This window comes from Labrus mixtus, chromosome 14 (assembly GCF_963584025.1).
Source record: "Labrus mixtus chromosome 14, fLabMix1.1, whole genome shotgun sequence".
NCBI classification, from domain to species: Eukaryota; Metazoa; Chordata; class Actinopteri; order Labriformes; family Labridae; genus Labrus; species Labrus mixtus.
Genome location: NC_083625.1, coordinates 26,317,076 through 26,344,476, shown reverse-complemented (window position 1 = coordinate 26,344,476; position 27,401 = coordinate 26,317,076). Strand labels below are relative to the sequence as shown.

General features: G+C 41.2%; 1 protein-coding gene across 4 annotated transcripts in view; it reads left to right on the top strand.

The window, feature by feature from the left end:
- arhgap32b (Rho GTPase activating protein 32b) overlaps positions 1-27,401 on the top strand; it is a 90,855-nt gene that overhangs the window by 28,934 nt on the left and 34,520 nt on the right. For 3 of the 4 annotated variants that reach the window (XM_061056010.1, XM_061056012.1, XM_061056011.1), the window contains exons 5-10: positions 16,040-16,126; positions 19,295-19,432; positions 22,775-22,867; positions 23,773-23,895; positions 25,077-25,154; positions 26,481-26,562. In XM_061056010.1, the coding sequence (XP_060911993.1) occupies positions 16,040-16,126; positions 19,295-19,432; positions 22,775-22,867; positions 23,773-23,895; positions 25,077-25,154; positions 26,481-26,562 (601 nt within the window). Of the gene's footprint in view, positions 1-9,158; positions 9,430-16,039; positions 16,127-19,294; positions 19,433-22,774; positions 22,868-23,772; positions 23,896-25,076; positions 25,155-26,480; positions 26,563-27,401 lie in introns of those variants that run through there. The other variant, XM_061056013.1, reaches the window with a different exon arrangement.

Below are 27,401 nucleotides of genomic sequence, written 5' to 3'. Positions count from 1 at the left end.
CCCAAAACTGTCTCCGTTTTCAACTACCGTTTGGTGCTTGATGATTAACTGTATCCGAAGTTATTCTGAGATTGTTGAAGGGGAATTTCACTCAAAAAATGTGCTCTGGTTATTGTTCCTTAGTGGTTGTGTTTAGGCTTTAGTGTACTCTGTATTCAGCATTTTACACTAGAAAGCTGTTTAGCATCCATCCTACAAACATGAACGTTCCTGTTTTCCTAAACATGGGCCCCGAACTGTTTTTGAATTTGTTGGTATTCTAAAAGTCTAATAGGCACAAAGTTTTTAAATTGTATTCAGTACATCACTTCAGGCTGTAATGCCTGCAATGTAATCACTGTGGGAAAAATCTAACGCAAATTGACTAAAGCTCTTTTCACACATTTAATTTTTATTTTGATATACTTTATTAATCAGCAAGAGGAAATTCTGTTTTACACTCTGTTATTTTAGGGACATGCTTCTCATACATAGGTCAGAATCACACACATGTACAAACAGGATGTGTGGACATGAATTAGTGGAGAGATGTCAGAGTGGGGCTGCTACACAAGGCTATGCAGGAAGCGCACCAGAGCAGTTGGGGGTTCGGTGCCTTGCTCAAGGGCACCTCGACAGTGCTTGGGAGGTGCCCTTGCTCCAGAACAACTTCCGTATTATGGTCTGCACTGGGACTTGAACCGTGCGGACCATGCCATGCACTCCTGAAAATGTGTTGAACATTCCTGGTCATCCTGCACTCGAAATCATCCTGACAAATGTATTCACATGAATCCCTGACAGCATTAAGTTTTCACTGTCGGAGGAGAAGGGAGATCTCAGGAGGCAAACCGTGGTGTAGAATCGACAGAGAAAAATCCAAGATGCCAGACGAAGTGACAGTCCTACACTCTAATGATACATATAAATATACCTCTTTACTGCCTCTGCAATAAGATAAGCGAAAGATAAGATACAAATGTTCCCAGTCAGACACTTTCTAGAAGGGATGGTATGAATTATAATAAAACAACAAATCAAATGGTGGCCTAAGACTTTTGCACAGTACTGTGTAGGTAACTGAACACACGGTGCGTTTCAGCTATGTGTTTGTTTACAGGGCTTCCTCTGTGTTTGTGAGGTCACAGCGATGGATACTGTACACAACAATACTACACAAAAGCTCTGTGTGCTCATACACTCAGACAGAGGCCTGACATTTAACGGATGTATAGACAGGAAATCATGTGCAGCGAATGCATTCACATGAGAAGAGTTTTGAGAAAACAACAAACTGTATTCTGTATTTATTTCTGCAGAAGGAGGAGCACTGAGAGATATATTTATCGTAAGTATAGTTAAATGGCCTGGGACACTTTATGTGTGTGAGACAATGACAGAGCGGGGAGTTGTGTATTCAGCCCGGACAATCATCACGGCCAATCAATCAGAGTTTTAACAGCTGTGAGAGACTCCCCCTCTCTCATGTGGTCCATGCGCTCATAAAGGCTGATTTCAGTGTGCAGGAGCACGAGAGAGTGAGGCTGTGTGTGTATGTGTGTGCTCATGCGTGTGATAAAGATCGACGCTCCTCTCAGGCAGGTCACTGAGTGTGTGTCTCAGCTGCTTATTCTACCTTCAGACTCTTGACAGAAAGCGTCTGCAGGGGGGAGGGGAAGGGGAAGGGGGGGTTTGCTCATCATTTTGTCTCTGCTCTTACCCATCATGCACCTTTCCCTTCATCCATCCCAATATCACTTTCCTGCCTCCTGCATCATGACACGATATGCTCCCCCCCCCCCCCCCCCCCCCCCCCCCCGTACTCACAAAGGAGCAGGAGAGATGCATAGAGAAGAATTCCCTCCCCCAGAGGACCCCCATCCATCAACCCCAGCATTACACTGGACACAGCACACACCCAGAGAAGCTGGGCTTTAAAGGCACAGGGTCTCAGACTGCTTTTAAGGATCAGATTTTTAATAATCAGATTTTTGTAGAGCACTATAAATTGAAAAAAAGAAAAAAAAAGCTGACTTTAACTGTAAATGTGGACAAAGTGAAGTCAGAGCTCGGCCTGCTAAGATATGATGTCAGACTTTTTATCACATGTTCATTCAGAGGAGCTCCTTGTGAGCAGAGGATGATGTAACGCTTCGACTCATTCTGCCCTTGTTAGAGGAAACAAAAGACCAGCCAGAGAGCACACACACACACACACACACACACACACACACACACACACACACACACACACACACACACACACACACACACACACACACACACACACACACACACACACAGCCTCTGGCTTTCCCTGTGTCTCATGGTCGTTAGTGGAGGACGGCACGAAGGGTCGAAAATGTGAGAATGCACAGTATAAAGTTAGACAAAATATAACTACTGTGAAAGAATAAATGTTACAGGACGAGAAGGCAGCTCATTTAGTCATTAGATTTACACATTATCAATTCTTCATCAATACTACTTATATCAGTTAGTGTCAATTTCACACATTATCGGTTGAGAATGAATCTTTTCAGAACAAATCAAAGCAACTTTTCTGCATAGTTTGATGGTTTTTTTTATTTTATTTCTCTTCCTTAAAACTGTCCACCACCTTTAGTCACAACTTAATCTCCCAACAGGAAGTGCCATCCTCACACAGCCAGGTGACTCAAAACAAATAAATAAATAATAAAGTAACAGAAATCTGTGTGTACTCCTGCAATGTAAAATTGAAGATTTAATGTAAAAACAAACTCATTCTAAATCAAAGGAAGTGTAAAATGTTTTGTTAACTGCAGATTGAAATAAGCAGACGCTGGATGGAAACTCAAAGGTGACAGTGTAGATGAAGGTGTTGTTACTCTTGTGTGTCTCCGGACATAAGATTATGTTTTCATGTACAAAAAGTGTTGGGTGAATACATCAGGCTTGTATACTGATGTACTAACATGTTCCAGGAGTTATCTTCATGTTCTTCTTCACTGTTTGGAAGTTGTCCACTGTACTGGCCTCGAGCCAGTCAGCAGGAAACTCCTCCAGCCAAAATCCTTTTCCATACACTCTCTCTTGTTATGGCGTTTTCAGCTCGGCCGCTCTGATTTATTCCTCTTCCCTCCTTCACACTTCACAAACTGTCCTCTCCTCTCCTACCTGACCTGGGGGACCCCGGCGGGGAAATGCCTGGACGTGGGAACATTAACTGCCGAGCCGGCTGCTGTAGAAACTTCTCGACTCCAGGAGAGCTGAAAAGCATGTTAGGAACGTCTCGCCCCTCTCTGGCCTCCTGGAAATAAAGTGGAGAAAAGATTATATCAAAATGTCCCCTTGACATCGACATGTTTCAAATGTTTACTACATTCCAGTTATTCTGTGAACCTGGAACATTGAGGTGCCTTCAAAGGACTCAGTCCATTTTACCTTCAGACATTGTGACTTGTGTTTGTGAAGGGTGCTCTGTACCTACTTTCTGAAAGTCATTGGTGTGAGACTGTAATTGACCTACAGCTAACACTGAGGTGAGATAACAGCAGTGTGCAAGTTGGCCCAAATAAGCACACAGGCACATGGTGACCTTTTTTTCCTTTTGCACTTCAAGTTTGAAATCCATGTAAGCCCCTCTCAGAGCTACAGTTTTAACTACTGCTTTGTTTGTGTTGGAGCCTGACATTAAAGCTCCTGTGAGGAGTTTTTAGCTGGTTATTAAATATTCTGAAATTAAGTTTGATGCCTCTTTTACATCTTTTTAAGTAAACAAGACCATCAGCAACAAGTTTGACTATTTCTATATAACTGTTTTTATTGCCTGTAACCTCTGCCACGGATTAGGTGTCAGACGTGATGACTGAAAGCATGTTCATAATGACCTATATGTTTGACCATCAGAAAACCCTACCTAGTTATGTACAGGACAAACTAGTCAAAGAGATGGGATGTTCAGGTAATTATCTACATAGTGCGCCAACTTCAACACAAACTCCTTACAGGAGCTTTAAATAGGATTGGATATGGTGATGTGTTTGTGTGAATGCTTTGATTGCTGAAATTGTGATTTAATTGCAGAGCCCTAACTGACATGATTCAATCTCAAATAAGCCAGTTTTGCTGTATAGTTCTTCTGGTATGAAAAGTCAATTTTAGATAACAAAAAAAACAAAACAAAAAACCAATACTTGTTGTGTCTATCACAATGTGATTGTTAACAATAGTATCAAATTGAGGCATGAGGAAGTATTGGTACACATTAGGATCACAGTTATATATTTTTCTTATATTGTTTGATTTAGAAAAACACAACCAATGTTTGATTAAAGTCAGGGCTCCGGTATCCTAGTGCTAAGTGTATGTATGGAGGATGTAGTCCTCCAAGCGGGCATCCCGGGTTTAATTCGACCTGTGGCTCCTTGCCCGCTTGTTATTCCCCACTCTCTCTCTCCCCCTTTTCTGACTCTATCCACTCTTTCTCTACAATAAAAGCATAAAAATGAAAAATCAATCAATTAAAAAAAGTTGAATAACAGTCTACAAGTACGAGTCTTTTTATTCTGATTTAGTCACACAATTCTTTTGGTCAGACTTAATACATTAAAAATGTATTGTGATGATATTGGATGTCAGAGGGACTGTGATTAATGCAAAAGCCTTTGTTTGCATTGCAGAAAACACTCAACTTTTATTCATCCATAGCGCAGTTTGTTCTTCTTGTTTCTATGATTGTTTCCCCTTAAAACATCAAAATCTTCTCTTGCTTATAGTATTGCATATATTCCAATATTTTGAGTTTTAACTGAATCATGATTTGTGTCATATCACCAGAATCATGCCAATACACAGCCGAGTGTTTATAATGTCAGTCCTGCAGCACGTGTAGCGAAGCATCACAGTCATCAAATAGTTTGACATTTATAATAATTACACTTACAAGATATTTAATATTTTAGTTATGTTCCTAAGTTCTGATGAGCTTTTTATCACCATAAAGTTTGAAGGATAAAGGTCAATTTAAATTCCAGCTAAAACCTGATATATGCTTTATATACTTAACCTGATTTATGCCATATTGCTAATCTTGAATCTTCTATAGTCTGTATTGTTTATGGTCTCAGAAGGTCCCATATCGGTGGGTCTCTTGTGTATTTACAGTGTGTGTGTGAGTATGTGCACTCCACAGTAAACAACTCTCACTATAATGAGATTAGTTTTGTGAACCTGCTCCAAGCCATGATCTCATCCCCTTACAGCGCTCCGTGTCTGAGTTTTAAATCCCATCGCGCCCGCTGGCTCTCACTACATCCAGTTTTATAGAGTTAGTAATGATTCTAGATGTAGCTCCCTCACACGTCCTCCTCCAGCTCTGATGTGCCGCTGCAGAGCCCCGCGGGCAGTCCTGTGCTAGAAAAGCCTCCAGTTCTGCAGCCTGACAAAAATACCACAGCGTGAAAATAGTGTTTTGGGAGACCAGCCGTTATTTAGAATCACAGCGGTACACTCCCTCTGTCCTGATTCTTCTCCCTACTTGTCTCAAAATAAGATGTTAATGAAAGACTGCAACCTTTGTGTTTTATATTCATGATTAATGATGAACCAGCACAAAGACGTGAGTCAGACTCTTTATGTTTTCAGTCTGACGAACAGGTTGAGGTCATTTTTCCATCTTAGTCTGAATCAATATTCATTAAAGAGCGTTTGAGCTGACAGACGCTGATGTGATTCGTGTCAAGATCTGGTTTGAGACCGGGTCCTGGTGCAGAAATACAGATTCTGGGGAGTTCTTTGTTTTGTTGTAGAAGATAAAGGCTCAACGATCTCATCCGGAGAAAACCTTTATTCTGCTCACAGCGAGCTATTTATTGACGTACATGAGTGTTGTGATTTGAGTCATCAGCACGTCAACACAAAGCACCTCACTTCTGTTTGTCCACCTTTAGTACAGTAAAGAAATAAGCGCTTCAGACGACTTTTGTTTCTGAACAAGGCTGTAGACATTTTTATATCTGCTGCCAAAATGGGCATTTAAGAGTGGCTGTATTTGTCTTCCGGGGCTTCTGGAGCCAGTTTCATGAGTACACTCGACAAACTGCAACATTTCTGCATCTCCACATACGCTTAATTTTTAAATACCATAGGTTGCCGTTTGGTTGACATGCATGAAAGGACAAAGGGGGGAGGGGGGGGGGAGCCGAGCGGGGGAGTAGAACCTGCAGCCAATGTGTAGAGGATTCTAGCCTCTATATATGAAGCACCTGTTTTAACAACTGAGCTAAATCAGGGCCCCACATCACACATGTATTTAAATAGCTACTGCATAATTTGAAAAAAAAATCACACCAAATGTATAAAGCCTTGATAGAGCAACTGATTAGTCATAATTGGCCGTGTTTGCAGTTAAGGGGGTCCCATCACAGTTTAAAGCCTGTAGCTAAGCTCAGCCGTCATCACGTCTTTGTACGTTCATATTGATTCTGCAACAGCATCATATTGGTGTCCCAGTCTGTGATTTGACATTGTGTTTGGCGTTGCGCAAGCACAGCACCGCAAGAGCTCCACACACACACACACACACACACACACACACACACACACACACACACACACACACACACACACACACACACACACACACACACACACACACAGTCAGACATGCACATACACACACAAAGCTGCACTTTGTCCCCCCTCATTCAACTCCTTGACATTCAGACTGAAAGCGAAACATCAGGGGCGTAAATATCGCGGCTCGAAACTGCAGTCTGAATAGGACTTAACATTTGTCCCTTTGAAAATATAATTTTGTCTGAGCAGCTTTGCAGAGTCCACGACATCATGTTAATTTGTGGATGAATATTGCTATGCTGTGGTAACCATGGTGACCCTGCTTCAGGGTCTGTTTCACGTTATATTAGACTTTAATTTACAAAATTAGAAAATGTAGTTTGGAACATGTTTGCTGAGGTAATACATCAAGAGAGAAGAAAGAGAGGCTATGTCCACTAAGATTGTCAAACTGTACTATACTTTGATTCTTTTTATTACTACATGTTAAAACAATACAATTTTATTTTAATGATCGACAATATCGAAAAGTACAGAAACTTAAAAAGTCAATTATACTGTCTACCAAAATGTGAGCAAAAGAGAGAGAGAGCACCGTATAATAATTTGGCAAAATGTTTCCGACTGTGTAATTTAGACAGTGTGCAGGAGTTTGTTTGTGTTTTTTCATATAAAGTAATCTCCCAAAGTTCTGTTTTTGTTTTTGTTGTATTGAGAGGCGTTGATAATGTTTGATTGTTACTCTGACTGTGGCAAAGGTTTAAAATCTGGTATTGTGAAAACCCTGATGTCCACTCATAAACTGTCTATGTAACTAACGTTAGCTTGTTAAAAATGTTAACCATGACTATGCTAGTTGAAAACATTATATCTGACTATCAGCGTGATGCCTGTGTGTTACTGCAGCTCTTTGTTTTGGTTATTTTTGTCTAACGTTTTGGATTTGCTGCATGACAAGTTCTCCCAGCACAGCAGGGCTTTATTTGGATCTGTCGTGTCTTATCAAATCAATAAAACACTGAAGTCATTCACACGCCTGAGAGAAGTCGGGAAGCCTCAGATTTGAGATTGGAGTTCTTCATGGGTTTCAATGTTTGTTTATTTGTAGAGCTCACCTGAATGATCTGCAATAACAGAAATTCTTCATATTTTTATTTCAGTTTTTGTATTAAAGTCTGAAACTCTTAAATCAGAGGTTCCATTTCCTGGACACCCGTTGACCTCCCCACATGTGATTTGTGATAAATGAGTCCGGCCGGTCGGTAGACCTGAGCGGAGAGCTGGATGAACTGGGTCATCTTTGGATTATCGTTTGATTTTCATGGAGTCGTAGTAGAGAACGATTTGATGCTTTGCTCCAGATAAAAGAGAGTAAAGACACGTAGCTCACTGCGACTGCACTTTTATGGTTAATGTTTGGATGCAGGTGTGCAGAGGTGGACTCTTTTCAGAAATGAAGTTTGCAACAGTTAAATGAAGTGTGGACAGTTTATTTGAACTCCTTTGTGTTTTTCTCTTTGCCATTAAGAGAACTCTTTCCAGCAGCACTGGGAGGGACTCTGTATCTTTGCGGCCTCTCTTGGCTCCTTCTTGTCCTCCTCCTCTGTGAGGCTGCCGGCTGTTTGTTTGGATTTCCACTCTCCTCTCCAGCAATAGTTCTTTTTAATCCATCTCATATGTGGATGGCACATATGAAGTCATAGCTCTGATGCAACCTACACTTTTCTTTCCTTTTTTTTTTTTTTTTTTAATTTAAGGGATTTGGCTGCAACCTGAGTGCAGACATTTTTTAAGTTGTATTTTCAGTGACTCTATTTCTACTCTGCATGTGTGGTGGACTGAGAGCTTCCACAGTCTGTGGTTATTTATTGTGGAGTGCATTTTTAGATGCAGGGAGTTGAAGTAGCTGCACATAATTTTCTGCGTTTGCAAGCATCGGTAACTGAGATAATTATTAAATGTGCTTAGAGGTGTGATTCCTGGAAGTCCTTTGACTCTCTATTAATTTTCCAATAGCAAGAGCTGCAGATTTAAAATGCAACTGAGCACACAGCGAGAGAGAGCTGCACATGGGGAAGGAAATACAACTACTCTTCTGCAAGTGCACCCCCTGCCCTCTCCCACTCCTCTGCTGATTTCCCTTTTTCTTTCTCTTTCCCTCTGTCCATCCCTGCTCTTTGTCCTGGGAACGGACCAACCAGAGAGGGGGGAAGAGGAGGAGAGAAGGGGGAGGGGTGAGGCAGCATGTCAGACACAGGAGAGGAGGGAAAAGGGAGAGAATAGCATGTGGCGGAGGGGCAGGGAGAGCAGAGCATGAGGTCTGCAGGAGAACAGGACTGAAAGAAAATAGCTTCTTTTTGTTTTTTTTCCTAGCTTTTTCTTCTCATTGTTAACAGCTGCTTATTAAATTGAACGTTAAAGTTGTTAAAGAAGAACGCAAACAAGAGAAAAGCAGGATGGGACACCACAAAGGTAGGGTGGGACAGAGGGCAAAATGGAGGAGATGAAAGCTGTCCTGTTGAGGAATCCACCACCACGTCCTGCTCTCATCCTCACTCTCCACCATCTCTGCTGCTAATATCTCCTCCTCCCGCCTCCTCCCGCCTCCTCCTGCCTCCCCCTGCCTCCCCCTGCCTGTGTATCGCACTCTGAGTAGCTTACACTGTGTGTGAAAGAGAGTACAACGCTGACATTTACGTCCCACCAAGGGGAATTGTGTTCCGGACCGGTGAAACAGGACTCTGCGAGACGGGATGTACGCTCTCACACTTGTACAGAGAAACAGAGACTGAAGACAGGTGCCCGAGTGTTAAGAGGGGGAGCAACTCTGAGCTGCATGAAGAGAAGTAAAGAGTAGGAACTAAAGCAAAGAAGGAGTGAAAACCAGCTGTGAGTATTGAGTGTCTCTCTTTTTTTTTCTTCTGACTGTGCAGTTTTCTTTTCTTTTCTTGCTGCTTTTCTGCAGATATCAGATCAGTGCTTCCCCCTCGTCCTTGTGTGCCTGCAGGACTCATCACAACAGCTTGTGTCCGAAACACAGCTGTGGCTTTTTTGTTCCTCTGCAGAAATCTGCCCCTCTCTCTCTCTCTGTTTTTTGGAAAAATCACCACCATGAGTTGGTAGTATCCCTGCTATGGACAGTTAAAGCAGCCTGCAATTGTGATGTAAACAACAGGACGTCAGAGACCACCCATTGATGTGTGTTTTATCCCCAATGTGACTTTTCCAGTGAATTTTCTGGTTGTCATAGTGACCTTTCTTGGGTTAGTTTTCTTGTCTTCCTCTCTGTATTTCCATTGTGTCAATAATGTAGAGTCTGAACTTGAACCCATGATAATCTCATTCTTAAATCACATTTGTTTTTAGACACTAATGTTTTAAGAAATCAGTTTATTTTCTGGTGTTTTTAGTCTGAATCTAGTTTGCTCTGGATGCAGGCTGCATGGTGCAGCCCCCCTTTCCTGGGGCTACAGGGACAATGTGTGCTAGTCTAGCGCAGGTTGGATTCAAATCAAGTTACATCGTGGTGTGTTGAATGCATTGCAGAAAACCAGCCTGTCAGACACTCTTTCTTGTGAGGGACTTTGGGTGCAGAGGTTCTAGCATTGGAACCAGATCTCGTCACAAGTTGTAATTTGGAGAAACTTCGGGCCAAAAATAGAAGCACTTGATCCAGTGTATTCTCCTGCTCTTGAAATAGAGTCACTGCAGCTACTAACTTAAGAACCGTTTTATAAATGCTCTCTTATTATTCAGCAGGGAGTAAGTTACAGCATGCTTCCTCATGAAATCAATCTATGTTTTCTAACAGCTCTGTCAGCAGCTGCACAGCACACAGGGAAGCACTTACGGCTTGTAGCTACACATGTCTTTGATACTCTCACAACATGATGAGGGTCGACCATCACTTTCTCCAAAAAGTGTGGAAGTAGAATCCCTTAGTTCATCCTGTTTGACTTTTATGAACACAATTGAGCAGTGTAAAAACCTTTAGTGGACTTAATCTGCAGAGAGACAGAAATGTCATCTCCATCTTGATGGCTGTGTTGCAGGATTATTTTGGAGTCCTGTTTGTTGAACTGCTGAGGGAACAGACCGAACACGAGCTCAAAGAGTCCCGTCAGAGATATTCATATCTTCTCACTGGAAGTTCTCCCAGTTAGCAGGTTAACACGCTGCCAAACTCAAAGGCTCTGATGTTGAAGCTGCTGTACCTACGTCTCAGCTGAACATTAGCATATCATCTAACAACCTTTCCTCGTTTATTTATTTATTTCATATATTGAAATCGATGGTTGTTAGGGCTTCACACGTTTCTTTGATACTTCTGTAGCACTAAGTAGCTTCAATAGTCTCGACAAACGTCTTGTCATTCGATACAGATTTCCACTGCCATAGGAGTGTCTCATCAGCAGAAATGAACCAATAACATTGCAGCATGCTGTATGAAGAGTTAATAATGATGGTGAAGAAACACTCCAAGTCACTACCTGTCGGCTGCTGCTGCTGCTGTTCACCAAATAAAGTTGTCAATCACATATATATATGTTAGCAGTTTGCAAACCAGTTTTTTCATATTCCATTTATTGTTTTTTGCATATTACACATGACACAACAAACGGGGGTCGACCCTCATTAAACCATGAGCAGCCGGCGATGGAAACTTCACTTGTCTGTTCCAATCAGCCACAAAGTTAGATCCAACACTTCAGTTGACACTTCATAATAAAGTGAACTGCTGAGACTCTTCTGAGCTGCTTGCTGAAGAGAGGAGCAGAGGAAAGCTTTCAAAGTTTACCTGCAGCAGTCAGGAATAATAAAGTACAACAAAGAATGTGAGGAGTGAAAAGTAAAAAAAGAGAGAACGCAGGTGAAGTCAGACTTCACTGTTGTCTTTGTCTTTTATCACAGAACAAATCCAGGGAAACCTAGAGGGGAAGTCGGCAGCCAAATTAGACCGAGTAAAAAAACAAAAAAAAACTGATGGAATAAAATACCCCAGGATTTTTTGTATTGTTGAGAAATAACTGAACAGATCAGGTGTTGATAATAAGAGTCACTCAGACAAAGAGCTGGACACTGAGAGTATCGTGGGGCTCAATCAAATAAAGAATGACCTCATGTGTCAGTGTCACCTCCAGTGAGGTCAGACCTCGATGGAAGGAAATTAAACTCACAGTTCAATGGCTGCTGGGAGTCCAGTCAGATGACCTGATGTGTCTTTTTCTCTCTCCCTACATTGAATGGGTGAACATATTTTAAGTATATAGCAGTGACATCACAGCTCTTAATGATGATATATTTCAGTTGGGTTTAGTTTTGAAGATTGAGGGAACCAGACCAACTAATAATAGAAAAGAGAAGAACTTACTGGGAACACTTTAGGCTCTCTCAAGGGGTAAATGTGAGGTTTGTCTTTTAATTACAAAATCCATGACTTGGCATTAACAGTATGTTCATCACCCAGAAATGTTTGATCCCATGTGATGATGGTAACGGCAAGAGAAACCGTTAACTCAACACCAACTTGTCTTTTTGATCACTCCAAATAATGACATCTTGTTATAAGTAACTGATACTGAGAGCAGCCGAGAGTAGCTAATCTCTTAGTGTTGAGGGAATAGTAGGATTCAACCTATTGGGAGCATGAATACCTGAATCAGATTTATTGGCGATCCATCCAGGATTTCTTTTTTCAGACATTCCAGTTTGTGATGGGCCAACCTCCAAAACATGGTAGCCACGCTGTTAGCATTGATTAAAGATAGTTCACAATCAAACATCTACTGTAGGGATGTTCCTGTCTAAGAAATGTTGTCAGTTAACTTGATTAGTTGTGTTAACCCGTTCAGTTCCAAACCAGCCTGGTGTTGGGACCTGCGTTAGTCTTGAGTTCTTTTTGCTCGACTTCTGTTCATCATTGTTTTCCTGAAGTGCCAGACATGTAAACATTTCCATCCTATTACTTGTATAGCATTGGAAGTGGTGTTTTAACCTAAATGGAACTGGATGACAGATTCTACTCAGCTAGTGGAGTTAGCTGCAGCTTGGCGTGCAGCCCCCCCCCCCCCCCCCAAAGCCGGACCGAAGAGTGTTGGAGAGTCATGAATCTGCTGTGTTCAATGTTTATACTGGTTTCAATCACTGGGGTATTTGTATTGAAAGGAGGCAGCCTTTGTTGTTTGTTAAAAAAGCTGTGAATGATGAACCTTGATGCAACATTTTGAGAGTTTGTTAAGTTTGTGTCCTGCTGTGTTGTTGTTTTGTGTACAATGAGGCAGCTAAGAAAAGAAAAGGTGCAGAGATTGGACTGCTAAAATGTGAATCCTCTCAGGGTCTTTGTTCACAGCAGGCTCTTTGCTGCAATATGTGGCTGATCATATTTACAAGCTGAAGAAAAAGTTATAGAAACAAAGAGACAATCAACTTCTCAAACACGTTTTCTGCTACGCTGCTCCTCAACTTTACTTCATCGCTTTACATTCTTTACCCAAACACTCATATTTAGTCTCTTTTCCTGCTTTCACTGTAACAACAGCAGAAAGTCAAAACAAGGACTCTTGTCTCCAGAGTCACAGCTGGTCACCGGGCAGCTGTCCTTTCCTAAAGTATAGGTCTTAAACCTTAAACCCCTTGTAATTAAATGAGAGTAAGCTGTGTTGAACTCTGCTTAAACGTCTGCCTCTGTAGACTCACTTCTAAACTTTATTTTTATTGCTTTGGAGGCCGTTCTGTCAGGAGGACCGGCTGTCTGCTCGTGCATGGAGTACAAAACATCTCTGTTGTTGTTGCTTCAGTGAACAACAGAGAGGTAATTAGGTCATTTGCTGTCAGACTAGTTTGTGTCTCTAAAAAGCGACACAGACACTTTAAAAGGATGTTGTGCAGTGAAAGCTCTATTTACCAGCAGCCCTCCATTAACAACTGTGTTCAAATGAATCCTTCTCTAATGGGAACAAAACCTCTCCCATGTGTTGTCCTGCCCTCACCAGAACCATGAACATCGATCAGACAATATCTGTTCAGTGGACCTTCAGAGCACATAAATACCTCCAGTCCCACTTTTTGTTCTTTGTGCTGCGAAAGCAGAACTCAACAAGCCCATTAAACCTTAAAAAACTGAAGCAGAGCGAATGGAAAGAGAAAATATCATCAGAGCAGTAATAAGAAAAAGATGAGTGCGATGAAGCGAACATGCTCAGCCTGAGGCTCTGAGAAACAAAAAGAGAGAGAGAGGGAGAGAGCAGGTACTGCTGACAGAGCTTCTGCTGCTTTGAATGATACATCTTTTGTTTGTGATGGAGTCTCCCTCTAACCTGAAACTAATTGTTTATGTGTGGAGACAGCAGAGGCTGGATGTGGCTTGTTGAATAGTTCTCCAGGTCTGCACTGATTAATGTGGATCAGGATTTTTAAGAAAGAACAAAAAGAAATGTTAAAGCTTTGTTCTCAGCACTGAAGCGTTGTTTGACTAGTTTTCTGATACCTTGAATATGATATTGATTGCATCTGTGTGATTCATAATTATACTAATTAAAGTGTTTGGTTTTGGTACGGAAGCCCAAAGAGGACATGCATGCATACAACTTAAAAAACTCTGTTTTCGCCTGATAAGTTAAATTTTGTTTGTTTTCTCCAACATCTCGTCTTATTTATCTTAGCGTCGGATAACACTCTACTTTTCCTGTGATAACGAGGACATTTCAGTTTTCTTGACATCTCGGGAGATACATTTCAGTAGTAAGTTTGAGGAAGTAATCAGAGGGAAACCATTGTTGTTATCCCCAGGTTAAAAGATAAATAAGTTAAGATCTTGAGAAAACAACAGATATCTACCTGTTGTCACAAGAAAATAAAAAATGAGGAGAAAATCATATCTGTGGCTGATATTGTCTCAGGGCTTCTGCAGTTAGAGAGGAAGTGAGAAGTGTCTTTATAAGAACTTTGTTGATTGTTTTACCACTTTGTATGCTCATACTTTGATTCACTCTCACTTTGAGATTGTTTCAACAGTGCAAAATATATAGTTTTTATATGTTTTGATGTAGTATTGAGTTCCCTTTTCTTCTTATAGTAACCTGGTCACAGATCTGATTCTTATTCAGGTTATCAGTTTATCATTTCTTGAATAAAGTACAAAGAAATATGTGTCTGAAAGATGACCTATTATGAACCCCAATTAAAAAAATATATATATTATAAGATGATTTATGTTTTACTATCTGATTTAACATCATAAGGTCGTGGTTGTAAGAGCAGTAAAAGTTCCTTATTTCATAAGCATCTAGAATTTGAGAATTATCTGTCCTACTATCACTGACGCAAATTTTTATACATATCATTGAATTCTACTCTGGAATCTGAAATGTATACATCTCAATGTTTCTGCATACAGATGTTTACAACTCAACTCTAACTCAATCTTCAACTAAACAATCTGCTTTAGTAAAAGAAATGCATGTTCTTGCTCTGTGCAAAAACGTTCATGTTTTATCTTCATTGCTCCTTATATTTTTTATTTGTAGAGTAGTAATGCAAATTTTTATGGATATGAATGTGTATGTGGATATGGGTGAGATGTGCTTGGATTGTGTTTGAGTGTGTGTGCTGGTGTATGTGAACATATTTGATATTTGATATGCTGCAGCTGGATTGCTCCTACAGAGTTTTGTTGTATAAATTGCAATGACAATAAAGATCTCTCTACCTATGTTCTTAAATGTAATAAGGTGTATCCTGCATCCCTTGACAGTGTGTCAACATCTTAACAAAACCTGTCACATTCGTCTAACGTCTGCTTCAGATCCCTCTGATCAGATCTGTGTTCTTAAAGCGCAGCAGACAGTGATGTTGTGAAAATGAAACCGTCATAGAAGTCTCCCGTCGACAGATGTCCACATGATTCTGTTTTTCACGGAGCAGATGTCTCTGATGCTTGTTTCCTCATCTATATTTCATCAACATGTGGGTGCTCAACACTGTTCCACTTACACCTCATCATCGTACAAAGTTTCCATTCATTTTCAAAAACCGTCAACGTGCTGTAGTGTGCTTTAATCCCCTTTTTATTTCACTTATTCCTAAAAGCTGCGTTTCATCCTCACATTGTTTAGATGCGATTGAACGTGATGTCAGACAAGGAGCTGTTGGACTCTAGGGATGTCTCTTTAAAGTTATGTTGTCATGGTAACCTGAAGTAAAGACAGTGTCCTTAGTGTGAAACTCAATATTACCCATCATGCATTTAAACTTCCTTTTAGTAGCGTTGAAAGAGTTTACCTGAATATGTGTTTCAGCCCGTGTGCCTGCACTTCATCTGAGCTACAGCTGATACACTTCTGACTGAATCATTTAGTCATCAGATTTCTCTCCATTTATTTATAGTAACTTTACGATCAGAGGGTTTATATGATGAAGGTTGTTTTCTCAATCACCTCTTTGGGATCGTACATCTCCTCTTGATATTCAACATGTCTCTGTTTCTCTGTGTCTCCTTCAGCTCTCACTCGGGGATGAACAGTGTGAAGTGACGCGGAACGGCTTCGAGTCCAAGGAGCTGGTCTACCTGGTTCACATTTACTGCCAGGTAGGAGCTGATTCACTGGGTCTGATGGTGCACAAATACAAATCCATAACCTCCCACAGCATGCATACACTGAGACATACTGTACTTACATAAAAACTCCCACCTTTACTTCATCTGCAAACACACACACACACTTGTAATAGTGTATTTATGTGTGAGGTGATGGTTCAGAACAACCTGTTTAGACATCAGCTCAGATCTCATCCAGACATTTCTCAAACACTTCACTGATTGTTTAAAAATTCAAGTTATGTGGGAATTTGGAAGCGCACTGAAAAAAAAGTGTGTATGGATGCCAAGATGAGTGAGAGATTCTAAAAATGTGTGACGGAGAGGACTTCTCACATTGACTCCAGATAGACCGTATGGTTTTTAGTCTCAGTGACATCACTCATCAGTTTCTGAAGCTGGACGATGGCCGTCAACACGTTGGACATGCTGACTCCACCTAACTTATGATCAGTCTAGTAACAGAAAAAAGGGAGAGTTGGGCTGGGCCTTAAGACCCCCTGTCGGTCAACTCAGCCACGCCCCCAAATATGCAAATATATGCATCGCCTAAATATAATCAAAACGGATGGGTAATAAAAAAAAAAGGAGTACAGTGTTTACCAATAAAGAAATGACTTATTCAGACAAACACCTTTATTCAATCTGGCTGTAAACATGTTTTTATCTTCTGTATAAATGGGCATTTTATTATAGGACCTAGAATGAGAATTTCTTAGCTTTTGGGGCGAGCTTCGAGTGGACACTGGAGGAACTGCTTTTTTTTTTTAGAGGATGGAACATATTCAAAACAAATACATTTTAATTTAAAAGACAAAAAATGTCCCCCCATGTGCAGAGGCTGTAGTCCTCCATGCAGCGGCCTTGGGTTTAAATCTGACCTCTGCACTTTCCTGCATGTCATCCACCACTCTCTCATCCCTACATTTCCTTTCTCTGTCTTCAGCTATCCTATCAATAAAGGCAAACATCAGCCCAAAAACATTACAGGAAAAAAAGAAGAAGCATATTAAAAATCAAACTCTGCCGTTATGTACTCGGTGTGTGCTGATGTAAACAGGCTTCGGTTCACTCAACCAAATCAGACACAGAAATCAGTGGAACAGCAGCTCACATGTGGGCAGTAGTAACTTTATGAAGTGCAGAGTTTAACTACACAACAGCAGCTTGCATAAAAAATAAACAGTTTAAGCATTTATTGTGAGTTGTTTATGTTTAGCCGAGGCTGATGCTGTTTGTTTCCTCATGTGGAAGTGTCACAGGATGGAGGCTTGACAAATTGATTGAAATCATTTATTATAAAGTCATAAACAAGTTTTCCAGTAATTTGATTAACTTGAAATCATGCAAACCCTTAAAGTGAAAGCCACACATGCAGAGCAGCTGCTCAGAAGATTTGCCCCGGTCTTCTCCTGTGACAGTTTTGATTCTGGTTTCATGCATTTCCCTCCTCAGATCATATTCTGTTTGCATGACCTTGGCATTACTGCACAAGAATGCGGTCTTGTGCTTGGAAATTCCTACTTTCTCTTATAGCCATCGGAAAAACTACACAAATTCTGTTTGAAAAAGGGGGGGGGAAGCTGTCAGTGATTTGGCCTCGAGTCCTGCACTTAAAAGAGAGAAAGTAGCTCAGAGAGACTGGTTTAGCTCCACAGACCCAGAAAGGCAGAGGACTAGAAACACCGTCTGAAAGTGGGGCAGGAAAGCAGAAAGAGTTCCCCGAGCCTGCAGAGCCCTCCCAGCTCATCTTTTAAAGCAGCTCTGGTATCGGCGGGCCGAGTGGTGCACTGCAGTCCCCGTCGCACAGCCCTGGCCTCAGTACACACACACACTTCTTTCTAGGCCAAATCAAAGCCAAAGATTTTTCCACCACTCGTCTCTCTCTCTCTCTCTCTCTGAGGGGGTTTTGGGGTTTGGAGGTTTGGAGAGCAATTTTTCTGGATGAAAAAGAAACAACAAATCCATGCATGGAGTTACATTTAATGTGGTGGATTGAAAGAAGAACTCTCTGGGTTTGCACTTGCACTGCTGACACTTAGTTGCTGCGTTTTACCAAGAAAAGGGCTGAGTAAGCTGCTGATGTTCTTTGTTTATTAAGACTTTGATTATCAAAGCATTGAAGTCCACTGGAGACCTTACCCTTTTTTAATTTTCTATAATTTTTTGACACCCTAGAAAGCCATTGTGTTAGAGGCTGAGAAGACGCGTGTCAGAAGGGACTAAAACAGAAGAGTGACCGTAGTGTTGGATAATAAAAGGCTTTAGAGAGCTTTTCTTTCTGCTGACACAAGCGCTGTTGGCTCTCTCTCCACAAAGTTCAACTACTGGTGGAAATATATTTGGTGTTAGTATTTGATGAGTATCCGACCACATCAGACATCTACAGCAGCGTTTAAGGTCTTTAAAGGAAGAATGTGTGACTTTTTGATCCAAAACAAACTGCTGTTTGGCAAAGCCACACACCTCCAACCCCTCTCCACTCACACTCACTCGAAAGAGTTATCAATTAGGACGCACCATGATTAAGCACCTTTAAGTTCAAGAGGCGGCAAAATTATCTTATCTTGAGCTGCAATCACCTGTGGCCTGCATTGTTGTGTTAGCATGCTAATGTTAGCGCTCTTTGGTTAGCTCATAGCTTCAAATTGACACGGAATGATCATGATCTATGTTCTTCTTCTTTTCTCTAGTCATTGACTGAAACAGCTTTATACACAAGGCCGTCCATGTAAACATCATGTAAACACAGCTCTGACAACAGTACAGCTGGCGGGACTCTCTCTTCTCACTCATTGTAGACAGTCATGACTCAGAGAGATGTTTACAGAGGATATTCTTGAACATTAAGGGGCTACACTAATTAACACGTAGAAAAACTGAAATGCTTATACATCCATTATGCAGATTATAAGATAGAAAATGTGAACTCTCTGCCCGACCTTCCTGCGTAATAATTTAAAGAAACTCAGTGTAGAGTGTGGAAATAAATTTGTCCACACATGCATGAGAGACGCTAATTATGTTAACTAGTCAAAGATCTGTTACCATGACACCAGCTGAATGGAAACATTGCTTCCATGTAGTTCTCTATTGAATGAAGTTTTCTCTGCTCTAGTTTTCATGCGGCTCACACTCGTGTGTTTTTTTCTTCTGAAGGGTCGGAGCTGGATTGTGAAGCGCAGCTATGAAGATTTCCGTGTCCTGGACAAACACCTGCACCTCTGCATCTACGACCGACGTTTCTCCCAGCTGCCTGAGCTGCCTCGATTGGACAGTCTGACAGATCAGTCAGAGGTGAGCACTGGAAACACATCTTACTCACTCGTGCCTCTGTTCTACACCACGGTGCAGCTCTACTCCACTGCCTATTCACACATCACAGCAGGAGACTTGTACTCTCAGATGGGAGGGGGGAGGGGGCGGGGGTTCTCAGGAGGAAAGATATGATGTAAACGTGACAATGCAGACATGGCGACAAAATCATCAATGCTATAATGACATTTTTTACCCTAAAATCAATGCTGACCATTATTTGACATATTAAACGATTGAGTGGTGAAAGTCATACTAGTGAGGAAAAAAACGTAATGAAGCCTCTTTACTCTTTACATTACGTACCTAAAGATTGTGCTGTTCTCTAACCAGTCACATGATGTTATTGTCTAACCTACCGCCCACTCAGTCGAGTTTTCCTGAATAAAAGACGTCCAGGTAAAGTCGGAGTGAAAAATGAGTTTGTTTACATTCAAACTTTCAGCTCAGCCTGAAACAACATCTGACTACAAACTAAAGTTTTCAAGGCTGCTGGCAAAGTAATTCACTCAGTTGCTTTTTTAGGTTCAAATCATGTGTTGTTTTTTTAACTCTATAAAAATCCTGCCTTCACAAACACAAAGCAATGACATTTTATTTTCAGAGTTTTACATTTACACTCAATGATCTCTCCAGTCAGACCCTAAATCAGATGAATGATTGCTTTGTCTGCACATTTACTTTTAAAACACAAGATATCAAAGTTTCAGGTATCTAGCTGAAACCTGTTACTCTGCTTTGATATTGAATATGATCACCACAGCTTTAGTCTTGGGAATGCACTGTTTGATATTTTGCCAGTTTATTTGCTCTTCAGCCTGTGAAATGAATCCTGATCTACACGAAACCTTTCTGGTCAGATTGAAGCTTTAACAGGAATGCAGAGGCTTGGTATCAAACCAAACCGGTAAAACCAGTTCATCACTGAGGGGTTATTGTGTGTGTGTGTGTGTGTCTGTGTGTCTGTGTGTCTGTGTGTCTGTGTGTGTGTGTGTGTGTCTGTGTGTGTGTGTGTGTGTCTGTGTGTCTGTGTGTCTGTGTGTGTGTGTGTGTGTGTGTGTCTGTGTGTGTGTAGATCCTTTCAGAATAATAGCTTTACAATGCCTCCTGCAGAACACTATTGTACTCTCACCAGCAGCTGTGTTTATGAGAGCTGCAGGAGCAGAAACCTGCATCCTACTCTTTCCTTTCATGGAGTCAGAAGCTGATTTCACATATACACTCCTGAATGTACAGTGGAGGAAATAATTATTTGATCCCCTGCTGATTTTGTAAGTTTGACCAATTACAAAGAAGTGAGCGGTCTATACATTTTATGGTACCTTTGTTTTAACAAACAGAGATAGAATATCAAAGAAGTCCAGAAAAAAAAAAGAAGTTATAAATTCATTTGCATTTGATCGAAGGAAATAAGTATTTGATCCCCTACAAACCAACAATTCTGGCTCCCACAGACCGGTTATGTGCCCGGGAGGCACTCACATTAGTCCTGTCACTTTAAGAAAGTAGTCCCAATCACTGCTTGTTATGAGTATAAAAGACACATGTCAACAGAATCAATCTCTTCCTTTCCAACCACTCCACCACCATGGGCAAGACCAAAGAACTTTCAAAGGACATCAGGGACAAGATTGTAGACCTGCACAAGGCTGGACTGGGCTACAAGACCATCAGCAAGAAGCTTGGTGAGAAGTAGAAACTGTTGGTGCAATTATAATAAAATGGAAGAAATTTGAAATAACCATCAATCGCCCTCGGTCTGGAGGTCCATGCAGGATCTCGCCTTGTGGGGTAAGGATCATCATGAGAAGGATGAGGGATCAGCCCAGAACTACACGGGAGGAGGTTTGTAATGATCTCAAGGCAGCTAGGACCACAGTCACCAAGAAAACCATTGGTAACACACTGTACCATAAAGGATTGAAATCCTGCAGTGCCCGCAAGGTCCCCCTGCTCAGGATGGCCCGTCTGAAGTTTGCCAATGAACACCTAAATGATTCAGAGAAGGCTTGGGAGAAGGTGATGTGGTCAGATGAGACCAAATTGAACTCTTTGGCAAAAACTGGAGTTGTTGTGTTTGGAGGGAGAGAAATGCTGAATTCCAACCCAAGAACACCGTCCCCACCGTCAAGCATGGAGGAGGAAACATTATGCTTTGGGGCTGTTTCTCTGCTAAGGGTACAGGACAACTTCACGCATTGGTGGGCCAATGGATTGGGCCATGTACCGTAAGATCTTGGACAAGAACCTCCTTTCCTCAGCCAGAGCACTGAGGATGGGTCTTGGATGGGTCTTCAAGCATGACAACAACCCGAAACATACGGCCAAGGCAGTGGCTCAAGAAGAAGCACATTAAGGTCATGGAGTGGCCTAGCCAGTCTCCAGACTTTAATCCTTTAAAAAAATTGTGGCGGGAGCTGAAAGTTCAAGTTGCAAAGCGACAGCCTCGAAACCTTCAGAATTTGGAGAAGTTCTGTAAAGAGGAGTGGACCAAAATCCCTCCTGAGATGTGTACAAACCTGGTGACCAACTACAACAATCGTCTGACTTCTGTGCTTGCCAACAAGGGGAACTCTACCAAGTACCAAGTCATGTTTTGCATGGGGATCAAATACTTATTCCCTTCGATCAAATGCAAATTAATTTATAACTTTATGTAATGTTTTTTTTCTGGACTTTTAAAAAAATATATTTTGTCTCTGTGTGTTAAATTAAAAGAACCATAAAGATTATAGACCTCTCACTTCTTTGGAATCAGGCAAACTTACAAAATCAGCAGGGGATCAAATAATTATTTCCTCCACTGTATCTAGATCATTTCATGAGGACTGCTCCGGATATTCTCCTGACCTGGCTGTTCACATTAGCACCTCACAGCAGCATATAGAGGTCACTCCCCCCTCCAATTGGCTCGAGGTGAATTCTCTGGATAATATCCTGCTTGTTCTCACATCAGCTCACTCGGACTTGCTGTGGAAAAAATACTAGGAGGTTGGCAGGAGAAACTCCGGGTAAAGTCCGAGTGAAAAATGAGGCTGTTTGCGTTCACACATACAGCTCCTCCTGCAAATATCAGGAGTTTTCTACAAGTGATACATCACACATGCTGATGTTTATGCACCAAAACTTTCAAACTGAACTTACCCTGTGATATAAAGTCCTGTAAAAGGTTTACAAAATTCTGTGATTTTGTTTCTTTACTTCTAAAAAAAAGTAAAACACCATCAAACGTCTATGTAAACGTTTGATCTTACTTTAATATTCAGGGTCTACCTGACTAATCAGACTCTGACTGCCCCGTGTGTGTGTTTTTCCTCATGTCAGTCAGTTTCCCAGATGTTGTTGGCTTACCTCTCCCGGCTCTCAGCCATCGCTGACAACAAGATCAACTGTGGACCGGCCCTCACATGGATGGAGGTGAGGCTCAGCTGTTCTCTGACCACTAAGACACAAACACTCTGATAACTTAAACAACAAGTTTTAAATGAATCAGAACGTCTTTTGTTTCTTCAAAAGGTGTGAGGTATTGATTTGATTAGTTCATGAAGACACCAGAACACTATTGAAGAAAGGAGTTGTAGCCTATAGTATATTGGTAGTATCAGTACACTAACACAGTATAGTAGCTAAGAAGAGGTGGTTGTATCCATGACAACAAGAAATTCCCAGAAAATCTTGTTAAATCTTTAAAACTGAATCGATTAACAAAAGAAGTCAAACAATGAAGATTTTTAACATAAACGATGACCTGGGGCTGAACAGTGTTCCACTTGTTCTGTAAAAGATGATTCAGACTTTCTGCTGCTTCCAAATAAAGTCATTTAGTTTTGCAGAATCTTCTCGTAGATACTTGCAGCATTTTCAGGACATCCTAGTTATTAATTTCCTCTTCTTAACAGCAAAATGAATAAAGTAGTAGAACAATGAGATTACATCAAGATGATTTTGTTTTTCTGCAGATCTGTTGTGTTTTCATGTTTGTGTATCTTTTCATGCAGTCGTATATTAACCAGTGTTCTGCCTGTGTGTGTGTGTGTGTGTGTGTGTGTGTGTGTGTGTGTGTGTGTGTGTGTGTGTGTGTGTGTGTGTGTGTGTGTGTGTGTGTGTGTGTGTGTGTGTGTGTGTGTGTGTGTGTGTGTGTGTGTGTGTGTGTGTGTGTGTGTGTGTGTGTGTGTGTGTGTGTGTGTGTGTGTGTGTGTGTGTGTGTGTGTGTGTGTGTGTGTGTGTGTGTGTGTGTGTGTGTGTGTGTGTGTGTGTGTGTGTGTGTGTGTGTGTGTGTGTGTGTGTGTGTGTGTGTGTGTGTGTGTGTGTGTGTGCGCTAGGTCGACAATAAAGGGAATCACCTGCTGGTCCATGAAGAGTCGTCGATCAACGTGCCAGCCATCGCTGCTGCTCACGTCATCAAGCGCTACATCGCCCAGGCTTCAGATGAGCTCTCCTTCGAGGTGACAGCACTTGACACACACACACACACACTCACTCACTCACTCACTCACTCACTCACACACTCTCTCTATCCCACTGAATGGTCAACATAAGGCTTAATTACAAACTTCAACTGTGAGTTGATTTAGCAGCTGAATATTCATTTTGAGACGTCTAGTGTTGAACAATTCTGCTCAAAACAATCGTTACCGTGGTGATATTCTGGCAACTGAAAGTTTAAACCTAACTATGAACCCTTCAATAAAGCAATCTAGGGATAAGAGTTTAAGGGAAACTCGTGGATGGTGATCAATAGTTGATTTTTAAGGCTGATTAAAAACAACAGATTTTTATTAAAAATAGGTAAGTAAGCAAAACTTCCTGAAACTGTCAATTCTGTCATATGTACGGGACACACAGGGGAACAAAAAACATTTCCTCAAGCCAAGTGTAACAGAAAAACAACAAATAACAGTGTGACAAAGGAAAAGGTCGACACAATACATGAAAACAGTAATAAAAGACAGAAGTGCAATCTGTCCACTATAATATAGCAGAAGCTGTTTGAATAGCTGCTTCTATCGGAGAGAGGGTCGGTGCTTGCGGTGCATCTTTGTTTTGGTCAGTTAGTAAACTGCTAACTCATCATTTGACACAGATTTTTAACATGAAACTGCTTTATTTAATGTTTGTTCGTTAAATTAAAAGGCTTCATAGATTTGGAGAGGAGGAGATGAGCTAGGCTAACGTTAGCATCAGCTCAGCCTGCAGTCCTTAATAACGACTTGTGTCCACAGAAGAGCATCAGAGAAAAGCTTGTTCATGTTAAACTGTTCTTTTTAGCGGCCAAATGCCCATAGTTAAGTTCTACTTTCACTAAGTTAGTCTAACTCTTATTGCTGTGACTGTAACGACCACGCTTGAAACAGAGAGAGCATGCTGACAACAGCACTTCTCCTCAGTCTGATGCATTAGTAATGACACACTTAAACCAACAACCTCATCAGATTCATTATTTAAATTCAGACTGTCTTATATAAAGTTAACTTTCCATTAAATATGACTCATCTCTGGTTCATGATGACATTTCCTCGACTTGTATGGAGTGTTAATCACAATAGATAATGAGGCTTTCTTTTGGTCGACCTCTTAATTAAACATGTTTTTAATATTCCATCTCTCCCTCTGGTTCTCTCTGCAGGTCGGAGACATCGTGTCTGTGATTGACATGCCCCCTAAAGAAGACACCACATGGTGGAGAGGCAAACATGGCTTCCAGGTACACAGCTCACACAACACTCTGCAGGCTGGGACAAAAACACACCCACGCACACACACACACACACACACACACTTTCTATTTCCCTCCGTCTTTTCTTGTCGTTGGAAACTTTTGATTAGTTTTTTTACTGGAGGTGTTTCAAGGACGAGGAGAGAACGAGCGCCCTCTTTGTAAAGCAGAATTCAAACTCAAAAGAGATTGTTGAAAGACAAAGCGAGATACAAATCCTCTTTTATGTGAAACTTGTGAGTAGATTACAGGGTGTGAGCCTCCACTGGTTCATTTCTACACTCAGTCTTCAATACAATCACAGAAGAAAACAACTCTTGTGCTTTTCAGGGCTTTTGTCACAACCTGCTGTTTTTCTCCAAGTTTTGGCTCCCAGCATCAAGTCGTCTGAGGAGCTTGCGACCTGCAATGTGACTATTGCATATGCGCACATGGTTTTGCTCTATCGGACATGCACTCCTCTCTCTCCTCGTGTGCACTTCAGCTCTCTGTCAAACAGAAGCAGTCCTCGTTGTCAGAGTGTCAGCCAGCAGACACTCACTGATCAGTGCACTTATAGTCCAGATGAGCTGTCAGTGCTCTCCTCTGGGTTACAGAGCTTCTCTCTCTGAATGGAAGAACAAGGAGAGGAGACTTTTTTCAGCATTTGTAGTAATTTACAGAAATCTAATCAATGACAGCTGGTATCGGTTGCATCCCCCCACAACCCTGGATGTGAAAAGCGGTATGGATAATGGATGGATGATTGAAATGAACACAGGACGTGTATCACAGGAGTATGTCATTTAGCCAATCTGTGACAACTTGATTTGTCATAATATCAGATTTGTAAACTTGCTATGAAATTTGTCCTGAATCAGACTTCACTGTGACATCATTATGTGGTATAAAAAATCACCTTTTGGGCCATTTTTTCCTGTCCTCTCTTTCTTAATATCTCAGGTATCAAACTTTGATGATCATGGACCAAGGCGACTTCCCCTTCTCTTGATTTTTTTTTTTTACATCTGATATAAATTTGTATTCAAGTTTTGAGGAGAACAAGGTCACTCAGAAAACTCCAAGTAGAAATAAACACAGCTGTACGAGTGTGCTATTCACGAGAGCAGCAGGTAAACTGATGTTAAAATGTGTTATCTCCACACCACAAGGTCTAAAGTACAACTGTCACAACGCTTACAATAACATCATCACGTGATTAAAATGTTACCACACCTGAGTGTGTCATTTCGTATTTCTTTATCTAAATCTGATTGTACTCCCTCACACCTCACCCTGTCTTTCTCACTCGTCCCTCTCTCTCTCTCTGTCCAGGTCGGCTTCTTTCCCAGCGAGTGTGTGGAGCTCATCAATGACAAAGTGCCGCAGTCCATGACCAACACGGTGCCTAAACCAGGTACTCCTTCTCCTCTTCCTCCTCTTCCTCTTCCTCCTCTTCCTCCTCCTGCTGTTCCTCCTCCTCCTGCTCCTCCTCTTCCCCCCTCCTGCTCCTCTTCCTCCTCTCCACCTCCTTTTCCTCTTCCTCCTCCTCTTCCCCCCTCCTGCTCCTCTTCCTCCTCCTCCTCCTCCTCCTCTTCCTCCTCCTCCTCTTCCTCTTCCTGCTCCTCTTAAAGCTTTTACAGGAAATGTCTTGAAAGGGAGTGATCACCGGTAGGATCTAATGTCTTACTGATATTGCTGTTCTTTTAGGAAGTTGCTGAGTTGAGGGTTGTCATGATATCAGTATTCTAAACTTCGATATGGCATCAAAAATGCACTTCCCAATATTGTTTAATTTAGTTTTTTGAATCACCAAAAAATGCCGGCAAACTCCTTCACACTGTCTTAATCGCTCAAATCTTTGCAAAAGTATTTGTTGCTTTGCCAACATATTTGTGTAATTTAGACAGCTCTCTGTCTTTCTTCTGGTTAAAAATATGATTGAAGATCTGAAGTTTTTTTTTTAAAGATACAGTAGTTTTTAACATTATCGATTATTAAAGTAACAGAGATTGTAATGTTTTAGAACGCGTGGTATAGAACATTTTGACAGTGTTAGTTTAGGTCTGGAATAAATGTTGTGGCTCAGGATGTGTCTGGTTGTATGTCTTACACATTGCTGCACATCTAACATTGTTTAATTGATTTCATATTATAAAACTGGATTTCTGTCTTAATATTGTACACAGTTATTCATAATTGTGATGTAATTTAAAAAAATGTAATACTAAGATCTCTGTTAGGGGTTTCTGCCGT